Source organism: Phycodurus eques, chromosome 1, assembly GCF_024500275.1.
Source record: "Phycodurus eques isolate BA_2022a chromosome 1, UOR_Pequ_1.1, whole genome shotgun sequence".
In the NCBI taxonomy this organism is placed as follows: Eukaryota; Metazoa; Chordata; class Actinopteri; order Syngnathiformes; family Syngnathidae; genus Phycodurus; species Phycodurus eques.
Window position 1 is genome coordinate 12,908,355 of NC_084525.1, and position 13,314 is coordinate 12,921,668.

Sequence of the window (13,314 nt, forward strand, 5' to 3'; positions counted from 1 at the left end):
TCCATGCATTCATTGACTACATTGTTGATTCATCTAAATTGTAATAGTGTATATGTATTCTTATGTCACGAAATAAAGTTTGATTAAACAGATACACTATAGTACATTTTGGGCATAATCTACGCACATACATTTTTGTAGGGCTAAAAAAAAAATTATGAACTTAAAAAGAAGTTTTTAATTGTATGCAAATGTGAAACGATTATTATTATTATTTTAAATATGTGGACTTTTTAAGTCATCGCTTCAGTTCCTATTTAATGCAACAGTTTGGTTTAAAGTGCACTGTTAAAACTGATCGAGCCACAACTTTGTGGAAACCGTTTGGGTAAGGTACTTTTCTACAACTCTGCCCTAGTGCACACACCAAGGTCCATAAAATCATGCTTACATTAGCACAGTATGAAAGAACGTGACTTAACCTGACGACAATAAACCTACCTTTTTTTGTCACTGCAAATGTTAAGTTTTTATTGTCAACATTAGATGGCAGTGTAACTCATCTTGTGGAGCACTTTGTTTCCTTCTTGTAAGCCCACAATAAAAACAGTACAACTTTCGGTTCAAATAGATTTACTCTCAAGAAGAAGAAAAAAAATATATCTACAACTAGAAAAGAAAGCTATTATTGTTTGCAGCGGTATTGTTTGGAATGTAGCGTACAACTGAAAGACAAACACTTGGTATGTGAATTGATTGATTGAATCGACCATCATTTCAAGCCGGTCACCAAAAAGCAATTGCGAAGCTAAGAACGTGTTGACCTGCACAGGACTCCAAAAACCAAAGTGGGTTTTAGCTGCTGACTGCAGGGTGAGGTTGCGTGGATAAGCATCCTGTTGGAGCATGAACACAGGCCACGCATGTCAGGGATGGAAAATCATGTCTCACCCAAGAGGAATGTATTTGAGCATGATAGAGTTGGCGCTGCTGATCGCCACGCAGTTCCTTGAGGTTTAGCCGATAAGCCGCCGCCCCCCCACCCCCCAAAAAAACAAAAACAAGAAAAAAAAAAAAAGGTGTTTTTTTTTTTTGGGAAATTCTTAGGAATGTTGAGAGCATAATGAATTCAAGCATTCCCCAGTTAAACATTTTGGCCCAATGAACAAAATACTTACGCCTTAGAAAAAAACAACAACACTGAGCACTGGTCCAGAAACATCATCTACCCAAGTTAGCCTTAACAAACCTTACAAAAAAAGCACGCCCTTTGTGAGGAGGAGGGGGGGAAAAAATAAAAAGAACTGGGCCAGTCGAGGTGGCAGAAACGGACAGGGATTTAAGGCCAAATAAGCGACCGAATAAGCGATCTCGGGTCTGCCTTGGGCGTTTGGTTGAACATCAACTGAAGATGTAACGGCCATTAAAAGTGAACCACCATTCCTTTTCAAAACGCATGTAATTCTGGAAGAAACATTCTTTCACACACATGCGCACGCACGCACGTACACACACAAACACACATCGTCTCTCAGTGGTCCAAATGCTTTTCCAGAGGCACCCCCACCCAATGTGATAAAGGCTGGTAGGAACGACAAGACCGAAGCAGGTTCAGGCACGTATTCCTGGAAAAGGAGAAAAAGAAATTCACTTGACAAAATCTGTATTTGCAATCTTCACATTACATTCTTGAAAGGTCCCCGCACTGCACAGCAAAATCTAAAACAAGATTCCGTTTAAAGGAGTATTTTAATGCCCCTGTAAAGTAAAAATGAACCTCTGTAAATTTGAGACACCACAAAAATGTGTGATTAAAAAAAATTGCAAGGTATATACTGTAAAGCCTGAGGCTTCAAACGTGTGACAAATTAAGTCATTCATATGACTGTCTCTGGTGGCTGGAATATACTGTAACCCACCGGATCCTCACAGGGCTTTCCACACTGTGGCGAGAGGCACTAGCCACAAGCTCGCTCGCAAACTAACAGGCTTCCTTTCAGCCGGTGGGCTCGTCCACAGTGTCACCGCCTCACTTGGGAATTTAAATAACTGAGTTTGTTCTCCCTGTGCTTGTGTGGCATTTTCCCCAGGTACTCTAGCTTATTCCCATATTCCATTCATGTTAGTCTTCAATAGACCTGATAAGACTAAACTGAATGAGTTTGAATGGTTGGTTGTTAATACAGTATGTGTGCCCTGTGGTTGACTAGCGAGCAATCCAGGGTGTACACCACCTCTCGCCCGAAGACAGCTGGGATAGCTCCAGCTCATCCGTGACCAAACAGTAATGAGGATAAGCGGTAGAGAAAATTGATGGATGGACTGCATGCTAGATCCCAAAGTAATTTCACATCTGGATGAAACAGAGAATGGATGGATGAACTGCATGCTAGATCCCAAAGGAATTTCACATCTGGATGAAAGAGAATGGATGGATGGACTGCATGCTAGATCCCAAAGGAATTTCACATCTGGATGAAACTGGTGCTAAAATGGATCATATGAATTGGATATTTGACAATTATTTTCTTCACCCATTACTGTATGAACAATAGATCTTTTGAGAGTTCACAATGTTCTTCAGTTAGTACCAAAATGTAATGATGACAATCATAAAAAAAAGATAAACCGTTGACACAAAGTTATACACAAATAAAACGGAGATTCAAGACAACATCCTTGGTCAATGTAATTAAACGGTTCCAAAATACCTTTTTGACTGGCATCTCCCTGCTTCTCTTGGGCAAAATTGAGGCGGTTCTGCTCGGCTGGCGTTTGCGCCACAGCGTGAACCTCCGGGCTGCTGCTGCGTGAGGGACTTCCTTCCTCTGTGTGGTAGGCCAGGCCCAGGTGCTGCTGTGCCAGCTTCAAGTGCCTACGTAATCGCTCCAGGTCACGGGAAGAGTTGCCCCCGTCACCAAAACTGTCCATGCCGGGGTCACCTGTTGGTGACATTCTCAGCTCCCCCTTGGCTCCCTTTTTTACAGCAGCATGATAACCTGGTGGCGCAGTGGCTATGGCATGCAAGGAAGAGGGCGTATGCGATCTGAGGGTGGCCCGCCTGCGGAAGGTGTCACGGATACTGCCGATGCCCAAGTGCATGATTTCGAAGACAGTGAGGATCAGGCAGAGGAAAGACACCACGTACATGATCAGCAGGAAGATGGTCTTTTCAGTAGGCCGAGACACAAAGCAGTCCACTCTGTGCGGGCACGGCGAGCGAGTGCACTCGTAAAAAGGGATAACCTCAAAGCCATACAAGATGTACTGGCCACAAAGGAAGCAGACTTCAAAGGCTGAGCGCCACAGAAGCTGGCATATGTAGACTCTCATCAGGCCGTCTCGCAGGATCCTCCGCCGTCCATCATGTTTCTTCTCCTGCGGGCCTAGAAAAGTCACAAATGTTCATTAGACCTTAAAGAACCTGATTTATTTAACTTTTGCCCGTGGAAAAACAGGCACAAACTTGATTGCTCATGCAAACGGATGTGAAAGCTTATCTACTAACTGGGCGCACCCTGAAGAGCGTCTGCCAAACGGGTACAATTGCTGTCTTACACATTTCACACATTCTGGGACCAGTAGATATTAATTTAGTACACGCAATGCGATACATCAAACCTGAGTCAAACTGAAATGGCTGATTTTGGATCTTTAAATACTGCATCTGAAAGGCAGGTGCAAACCGGCTCGATTGAGGCACAGGCAAAATGACGGCCAATGTTGAGAATGGATCCATTTTTGAAATGGCAGATTCAAAAAAATAAAACACCACCACAACATATGGTCTATTCTGCAAGGCAATGTTGGACCTTCTGAATTATATAAAGGGCTGACTTGGAGTCAGTCTCGAGGAGGAGTCATACTATATAACCTATGACAAAACTCTGCATCAACTGCATTTCCGTGCGTCTGTCATTTCAGCACACTGCGGCACTTAGTACTGGCACTTTTCAGCTGTTGCTGTCCCGGGTTTTCTGTTGCTGTCCCGGGTTTTTAATGCAATGTTGCACAGGATGTGCAGATACACCCAATTCCTCTGCACTTGTGGCTTTTATGTGGTTGCTGGCTTCCCCAACATTATCAGTGATCTTTTCCCCCCCCTGTAATGCAGTAATGTAATGCAGTAGTTTGTCTGCCGCTTCCAATCCCATCACATCAAAATGAATTTTAAGCTTGAGGTGCTCACCCAAATCTTCTCTTAAAAACATCAGCGCTACCTAAACTTAAACAGCTGTCTCCAGCACATTTACATTTATACCTCAATACATCCTGTGACATGGTCAAACTTTTAGCTTTCAAGCACATTCAAGTTACATTTTAAAGCATCTTTTACAAGTTTTTGTTGTACTTTTTAATCTTCGCCTGGTCTTTTTAGCATTTATCATCCCTCGGTGGAATGAGGTTCATCTTCGTTCATAGGGACATAAAGACAGGCCTGTGCCCGGGGCTCACAGATTGTCAGGCAGAAGAGCAAGCAGTGGTGGGGGGAAGTAACTGATGGACTACTTCATTACCGTACTAAACTTGACTTCTGTTTTCAAATGAACGTCAGAAAAAAAACTCATCTCTGTAATTTCTACTCCTTTACCTTATCAAAACAGGCTTGTTACACATTTCAACCGCCACAGATATGAACACGATGGGAAAAAAAAAAAAAAAAAAAAAGTCAGTCCGTACTTCCCTACACTTTCTTAAAGCAGTTGAATTATTAATTCTATTATTGCACAACTATCTGTAGTGTCTACTTAAGTAGCGTGCGTGTACGTTTGCCACCTCCCGACAGTAAGCGACTGTCACGGTGCTCCTTGCACCTTATCCAGAGCTTAACGATTTAAAACCTTGAAAAGCCAACATTGAAATTCAAGCATGAAAGAATTCCAAGCCTTAAAGAATTCCATTCCTCTTGAGAATCCTCAAAAGAGGTGAGCCTTTAAATTTGCATAAGTCATGTATAATTAGCACATCAGTTGTGGTCAACTGCATAGAGGCTCCTAATCTACAGTATCGCCCTCCACATCTAAATACGCTACACAATTCAGGACTACTAGCTAATTTGTTCTATGTTCTACTTTGTAAACATTTTAATTTTATTCATTAGTAGAGATAGAGAAGCTGAATTTCAAGTCTTCTGTATGTCCTGCATCAATAGAACATTGTCAATTAAAAATCTATAAAACCTTACAACCGACTGACAAAGGAAGCCTACTTTTCTCCCCCTTCTCTGGCTTCTCCTGTTCGATTTCCTCAGCGACCATTGGGTCTTCCTCGCCGTTGTCCTCAGCCTCCTCATAGTCCCGAACTGCACCACGGCTGATGATGGGCACCCTCTTCTTTTTGCGTAGCGGCTGGTAGTCCGAGTCTTCCATGCGGGCGATCTTGTGCATGGCGAATCCCAAGTACATAATGGTTGGAGTGGTGATCATAATTACCTGCAACAGACATTGCTTCGCCTGAGTCACACACTTAATGGTAGATGGTTATTAAATTTGATGCAACGCATACCTGAAATATCCAGAATCGGACGTGTGAGAGCGGCGCAAAGGCGTCGTAGCACACGTTCTCACAACCCGGCTGCTGTGTGTTGCAGACAAACTTGCTCTGCTCATCATAGTAGATCGTCTCTCCGCCAACTGCTGTCAGGACGATGCGGAAGATGATGAACACCGTCAGCCAGATCTTCCCCACAAAGGTGGAGTGGTTAGAAATCTCGTCCAGCAGACGTGTGAGGAAACTCCAACTCATGGTGTCGAGGGGACTGTGGAGCTAAATAGGCTTTTTGATTTGTGTGTGTGTGGGGTGGGGGGGGGTTGATAGAAAAGGGCAACTCAATGAAAGTTCTGCACACACATTAAGTTACTCTTCTTTTAAATTACTTCTACAAACACCCTTTTGCAGACAGGCTTTTACGTGATGTCTTGCTCTTAAAAAAAAATTTCAAAATCAATTTTTTAATTGAATTACGTACTTTTTTTTTTTTTAATCGATTTATTTATTTTACAATCCCACTTCAGCCCTCCTGGTATCAGTTCCTCTTCTTTGATTGTTGCATTGCCTGTTGTTCCCCCCCAATCGGTTTCATATGATAGTTGGTTGTTGTGTGCTCTTGTTAATCAGTATCCCGCCAAAAACACTCCATTATTTGTACTTTTCACTATTCTTTTTGCATTGTGCTAAACAATTGGCACGATTACAGTGTTTTAGCTGTGATATTTTTGGAGTGGAGAACATCAACGCTGTTGGACTTGTTTACGATGCTACAACAGCGAGGAGCTTCGCCCCCAATATGGAGCCAGCATCCCCTCGTCAAGGAATGCATCCCAGAGAAGAACTGAAGAGGGAAGAGAGCTGGCTCTAAAATCAAGTGGAGAGAGAGAGAGAGAGAGAGAGAACTAAACCACACATTGGATTTGAACATTTCCTTCTCCGTGTGTGTGTTACCCTCCAACAGATGAACGAATAGGTGTTTTAAAAAAAAAAACCAGCTGTTTACTTGGATTCAAACTTCAGCTGCAAATGCAAGCTGTGTTTGCGAGATTACAATTTCAGCATCCTGCCTCCTCCACAGTGGTCACTGGAGACTAATCTTCCTCCTCTCTCGCTCATCTAACAATAATAATATCAAGAGCAAATAAAACTTCTGTATGTCAATGGCAATGTAATGGAGGCCCTTGGATTCTGCAGGAGGACAATGAGCTAAAAAACACCAGAAAGACCATTACTGAATGGCTTAAAAAAAAAAAAAATACAAATAAAAAAGGTTTTGGAGTGGCCTAGTCAAACTCCGAAATTGAATACGATCAAAATGCAGTGGGATGACCTTAAAAAGTTCGTTCATGCTTGAAAACCCTCCATCGTTGCCGATTTAAAACAATTCTGCAAGGAAGAGTGGGCCAAAATATCTCCACAAAGTTGTGAAAGACTCATCGCCAATTACTGTACATAAAATGCTTGATTTCAGTTGTTGCTTCTGACGGTGGCCCAAGCAGTTATTAGGTTTAGGGGGCCATTGCTTTTTCACACAGGGCCTGGTAGCTTTGAATATATTTATTTATTCATTTTTTCCTTATTAAATCAAATCAACATTTTAAATCTGCATTTTAGCTTTAACTTTGGTTATCTTTGTCTGACATTTACATTTGTTTGATGATCTTAAACAAAGTGGAGAAACAATAACAATTTGAAAAAGGGGGGGGCGCACGCAAAATATTTTTCACAGCAGTTTGCCAGAGGTTCTCAAACTTTTTTGCACTAAGTACAACCTTAAAAAAAATTATTATTATATATTATTGTATTATAATTAATTATAATTAATTATAATACAAGAGGCATAAGTATTGAACCTTGATGCAACGCATTTGAAAAATCATTAGAAATCTCTATTCATTTAACACATTCAGTTTACAAAAAAAAACAAAAAGCGACAAAGAGATCCTTTTCAGTTTGCTCATGGCAGTTATTTTACACAGTAATTATTGCATGATAATATCTTTAGATAGCTTTTTACAAAGGGGAGACAAGGGGCCGCGCTCCACCAACTGCTTGATAAAATGCGTAATTTCAAGTACGCCATTGTCGGTGTGTCGTCAAGTGAGGCAGTGTGGGAATGTCTGCGGTGGACACAATATAAAACATGAAATACTGAAAATTGCAGCAAGCTGTTAGAGGATCTCATAGGCTTAATCTGCATTTTATCATCTCCTCCAGTAGTGGCTTGTATGAAATTAACTTTTTTTTTTTTTAAACGAAATAAGTTACATTCTCTGGCAGACTTTCGTTCCGCAAAATGATATGGTTTGGTTGAACATTTTTGTGTTTAAATACACTGTTGGATTCTCGCTTTCTGTGTCAGTTTTACATTACACAACTGGGAGTGACAAACAGCGTGAAGCAAGGCCGCTTTGCCTCTTATTTGGAAAACTTTGTGAGAACAGGCGCCAAGGAAAACATTAAAAAAAAGGTGTTTTAATAAGTATGTGTTTAAAGCATGTTGACAGGGTGAAACAAAAAAAAGTTTCATAGCGTCTCTCTGATTTTCAACTGTGGTTCATTCTGGTGCATATCCCCTGCGATAAACGGGGGTTCACTGCAGTTGAGGGGAACACTTTTTTTCCCCAAAAGGATGTGACGAGAAGAAGCAACAGGAACAAGTAGCAGCAAATACCCTACAATTACAAATGCTGGCCTTTTAAAAGAGCACAGCAGCGATAAAGACAAGTTGAGGGAGAGGTTTTAGAGCTTCAGTGAGAGGGGGTTGTGTGTTCTGGCCAGATGTGCACAGACTGTCGCTTAAAATGCCACTTGTACCACTTCAACTAGTCTGATGGGAATCGCAGCTGTGGTAGAAACAAATTAAAGGCCTGCTGAGTCCACAGCCTCCGTTTGACCGTTAATGCTCACAAAATACTCTAATTCCCCTCGTGTGTGGTCAAGGAAGAGTCAGTGACGCACTTCAGTCGCTTTATTACCATGAGCAGTAACGGAACGCATGCATGCATTCAAGAGCTGCTACCGGCTACGACTCATGCCCAGACACACACGCAGACTGATTTGAGCCAATATTTCAGCTTAAATGTCCCTTTACTCTCATTATCATCTGAATCTTTGCGGACTTCACAACTGCCGATCACCAGCACCACAGAGTTACAGGTTTTACAATACTTTGGGATTTCAGAGGAAACTTATCTACATTGTCAGTGCAACTGAAAACAAATTACACTATAGGAACAAAAGTCCTAAGACGTGGCAGTGAAAATAGAATACAGTACAACATCAGCGGCTCGTGTGCAGTAAGAGCAACGTCAGCTTTCATGGGAGACTTTTTTGAGTGAGTCTGTGGGATTTATTTTTTTGTCTATGTTAAATGCCATCCATTCTCATACCTCCATTAGTGCTATGGACCTTGAACCTAAAAATGGCTTCCACAAATTTGAAAGCAAAGAATCATCTGAAATGTCACTTAGAAAATTCAAGAGGGCACAGCGACATCTTGCCAAAACCTTGGCTGGTTAGTTAATTGAAGTGCATCTTCTAACTTGGTATTTTTGTACTGTGATAAACCACTCAACTTATTTCAAGGTGCAAAAGCATTGCCACGACCGTTTTGGATGGCAGAGATTTGCTTCATTCCTTGTTAACACAGTTAAATATACATTGTTGCTGCTCCTACACAAGTCACAAAAGACCAAACGCATCGGTTGGACAAAGATTAATACGCGCAAACAAAGAAATTCACATTTTAACATCCACTGTTGCATACGGGGCAGGATTTGGGGATGGGAGGGGGTTGTCTGGTCTGGAAAGTCTGTGTAAAGAATCCGGACAAAGCGGAGGCGTTTTAACATTCCTGGCTAACCCAAAGCAGAAAGTTGGTCTTTAGGGTTCAGCTGGAGCTGACACGGAGGCCACGCACGCACGCCTGCGCCGCAAGAGTCGGCCAAGCAATGCGCCCTTGAAGCCACCGGGTGGGGGGGGGGAAAAGACGTCAAAAAATGAGCAGAAATGTGGAAGAGCACACCGAGGCAATAGCTGGGTTCACTGCGCTCTCCCGGGTGTTGGTGGTCAACTAAATATGGCTATGGCGCCTTCCATTCGGCATTGGGGAAAAGTACATTTGTGTCAAAGCGCAAAGTAGCCACTTACCGAGCTCCAGCAGCCAAACGTCGCTGGATCGGCCAGATTCCAATCGACAGCGCTTTTAAAACTTAACTTGCATGGTCGACATAAGCTCCAACTGCCCACTCAAAGGAAAGCAGCCTCTCCACCAAACTTTCAGTGCCTCCAAACACAAACACCCACCTTGTGCGCTTAATTGCGCCACCAGGTTTTCCTAATTAGCGTGCGTGGCTGCTGTCAGTCCGGGTCTTCAGTCTGAGTCCATTCAGCCCCCCGTGACCCCGCGTGTCGGGGTCTTCAAAACAAAAGAAGTGCTGGCTTCTGTGGGCTCCCGGTTCTTCTTCCTCCTCTTCCTGCTCGTCGTCTTCGTTCGTCCTACTGCGTAAGTGGACCCCCCTCCCCACACCCCCCCCCTGAAACCTGAGAACCGTATCACCGAACTTTATTTTTTTTTGCCTCAACAAAAAAAGTTTGTTTTTTTAAAAGATGATGATGATGATGATGATGTGCAAGTGCCCCACATAATTCCTTACACTGCCCACGTGGCCTTTTGGATGAATTTAATAGGAGCACCCCCCACCCAAAAAAGAGGAAAAAAAACATGACGCATGAGGCAAAAACGTTAATTTCGACTGGAATACAGAACAGTGCTGCCTTGAGATACGAGTTAAATTCGTTCCGGGAGCATGCTTTTATCTTACACTCGTATATCAAAACATATTTCACCCATGAAAATGAATGTCCACAGCGTCAAATTGTTTTTGTATTTTTGTGTTAGGTGAATTGTGAGCGGCACGGTGGACGACTGGTTAGCGCATCTGAGGACCTCAGTTCAAATCCGGCCTCGCCTGTATGGAGTTTGCATGTTCTCCCCGTGCCTTGCGTGGGTTTTCTCCGGGCACTCCCACATCCCAAAAACATGCATGGTAGGATAATTGAAGACTCTAAATTGCCCATTGGTTGTGAATGTGCCCAGCGATTGGCTGGTGGCCAGTTCAGGGTGTACCCCGGCTCTCGCCTAGAGTCAGCTGGGAAAGAATAGTTACTAATTGTCTCAGCCAAAGTGTTGCTTGTCGTCAAGCGAGTGGAGCCTCCTGCCCCCAGACAGCACTTGTTTCTCAAGTTTGGGTACGCAACACAAAGAAAAAACTGAGCCAATCGACAGTTCGTATCTGGAAAAACCCGTAAGTCGGGTCACTCGTATCTTGAGGCACTACTGTATGTACATAATATTGAAATATCCGTAACTCTCAGTGCAGGGGCGGAGCTACATGGCAGCCAGGGGTGGCCGCCAATTGTACTCCCCCTTCTGTTTTTCAAGGGGGAAAAAGTTCAATCGAGCAATTGGGCATTAACCAAACCGAGGCCACCCCACACAAAAAGTTCTGGCTGAGCCACTGTCTGAGTGGGGATTGTTAACGGTGTGTCTATTGACTGGTCGTTGTGATGTCGGCAAAGATGAAAGCGCATAGGGAAATTTCAGCTTGAACGTTGGCTAGTAAGGCCAGGTTCACACAAAGATAATTGGGCTGTTTTTGTCCCGATTTTTTCCCCTTCCCGACCAAAGACGACGAATGTCTTATAAGATTTGCCTAAAAGATTATTCTGTGGTCTGAGGTGTGTTAAGAGTGAATTTGTCCCGATAATAGCGTCAAAAATTGGTTGGGGCAGACAATCTTAAATATTAAATGTGTTTTAATATTTACGATCCAAAATGTTATGTGTGTGGGAAAAGCCGACTACACCGAGTCATGACTCCATGAACTGTGACATAGAACGGAATATCAAAGAAGCACCTTGACTGACAAACATACAGCTGTAAAGAAAAACAAACATGTCCTACCCGATGTATACAAAAAAAAAAAAAAGAAGAAGACAAGTGTCTTGCCTCGATCGCAAGAAGTATTTTATTTATTTTTTTTTTAAAATAAGGACATCACCATCCTACAACACTCTGCAACATATGTTTGTTCGTCTTCGCTTTTGTTCGATCACACAAGATTTCTGTCTTGGAGGACTTGATTGAATCTTTATGTGTGTGGTGTTCTGTGTTGCGATTATTGGCGCACACCACACACAGTACGACGAACTGTTAAATGCCTGATATTTTATCTTCACGTGTGGGGGTTTGTCACAGATAAAAAAATATTTTTAAGCTTGGAAAAATCCTTATGTGTACCTTAGTCAGTCTGTGTGTGGTGTGAGTTGTAGTCAATAGCAGACCGCATACAATGTAAAGATGCACTGTATAAGTATGAAATGTGCTACTGTTAGGATGACTTTGAATTTAATAAAAGTAGAATTAGTGGTATTGTTTAAAACAGACAATGGAACAACTTGTGGAGGGGGCCAGTGCTCAGGGGGCACTTCCCACAAAGGGCAGGCTTTCTCAAAAATTAAATACACATAACTCTGCTGGGGTGCTAGTTGTAATTATGCTACTGATAACATATGCTGCTGCCACCCAGTGCAAAAAATAGATGTGAAAACATATGTGACATCAGAGGCAGGGCAAAAAGTAGGGGGCTCCTGACCCCAAAGCCCCTCTGGTTTTGCTGCCTCTGATTTAAAAAGGGAAATAAAAATTATCATTTAAAGTCAATCATCTTGCCACCTCTGCAGGTAAACGCTGCACTTTCAAGCTACCCATGCAACTTCAAATGCTTAAAATCTACACCAAATATCATAATCCAATAATTAAATCAGCTGTGGTACGCTGCTTTTGTCCCAAAATGTTTGCCTTGCTGCAACGTCCTTCTGTGAAATTATTTGGAAACAAAGATTTTCATCTTCTCCTCATCTAGGAGGAAACAAGGGGACAAATGATTGTGTGTGTGTGAGGTGGGGGTGGTGGTGTTGGTTATCAAAATTCCTTCCTCCCGCTCCTGCAGGCAGATGCACTAACATGGCACAATCCACAATTTCCACAGCAGTTTGATCCATGTTAATTTCAGCTTCCTTTAATTGTGTTTGCTGTGGTGCACCTGATTCTGACCTTTCAACCCTAGCTGTCTCACAGACAGAGCACTGTTTCTTAAACAAGAAATGCAAACAACAATCGATCTCAAATCCCCAAAGTTTGGACCACGTGGTTTCAGCAGGTGATCCATGTCTTCAACAATCATGTCCATAACATGTGGTGCACTGGTGGCAAGAAGGAAAAGTTAAAGTGGAGTTGGTTAGCTCAGTGTTAACAGGATACAGAACTTCACTGGAGTGATTAACTAGCCTACAAGATGAAAAAACAAGTTAAAATACACACAGGGGTGCCCACTTGTGGCCTGACGCCCATATCTAGCGGTCCCTAGCATAGACTAAAGTTAACAATCAGTGTGTTGTTCTACAGTTTTACTGTCTACACTGGGTGGCAAAGCAGGAGGAAAAAAAAAAAGTTTGCCTTTCTCACTTCCTTGTTTTCCACCAATCACACATCATTTGGACTGATTGCGATGGCTTATATGTTAGTTTAGTACAGATCGCTCGTTTTTGGTCCTGAATGACGAGATGTGATTCTGCTGTAGCTTAATACAGGGGTGGATCGATTCTAATGGGATACAGAAGAGCCACTGGCCATCCAAAAATTCAGAAAATACTTGACTTTATTGGTTTAATCACGAGTATCTGTATGCAGCCCATTGAAGAAGCTTGAACACCCCTGGACTACAAACAATATAGGTGGGATATATTTTCTCTCTCTTTCTGACATTCTAAGATAAAGGGGGAGTTTGCAGTGTTAGCGAGTGCTAGCAAGACTTTTTC

The 13,314-nt window shown here is 42.5% G+C and overlaps 1 protein-coding gene across 2 annotated transcripts; it reads right to left on the reverse strand.

Moving 5' to 3' along the window:
• Window positions 1–556: 556 nt before the first annotated feature.
• Window positions 557–9,922, reverse strand: LOC133403251 (gap junction gamma-1 protein-like). Of its 2 annotated transcripts, none has more exons than XM_061677992.1 (5): window positions 9,739–9,922; window positions 5,446–5,715; window positions 5,150–5,372; window positions 2,652–3,326; window positions 557–1,565 (listed from the first exon to the last, which is right to left on the reverse strand). In XM_061677992.1, exons 2-5 carry the CDS (start codon window positions 5,683–5,685, stop codon window positions 1,552–1,554), a joined length of 1,152 nt encoding a protein of 383 aa, XP_061533976.1. In that variant the 5' UTR covers window positions 5,686–5,715; window positions 9,739–9,922; the 3' UTR covers window positions 557–1,551. The 2 variants fall into 2 exon arrangements, with proteins under 2 accessions (XP_061533976.1, XP_061533985.1); XM_061678001.1 differs by having other exon boundaries at window positions 9,583–9,922.
• Window positions 9,923–13,314: the final 3,392 nt, after the last annotated feature.

Coding starts and splice junctions, on each gene's coding strand:
- LOC133403251 (XM_061677992.1), bottom strand. CDS start 5,685: ATGAGTTGGAGTTTCCTCACACGTCTGCTGGACGAGATTTCTAACCAC. Junction 5,373..5,445: donor TCCGATTCTGGATATTTCAG/GTATGCGTTGCA, acceptor TGTCTGTTGCAG/GTAATTATGATCACCACTCC. Junction 3,327..5,149: donor GCCAGAGAAGGGGGAGAAAA/GTAGGCTTCCTT, acceptor TGACTTTTCTAG/GCCCGCAGGAGAAGAAACAT.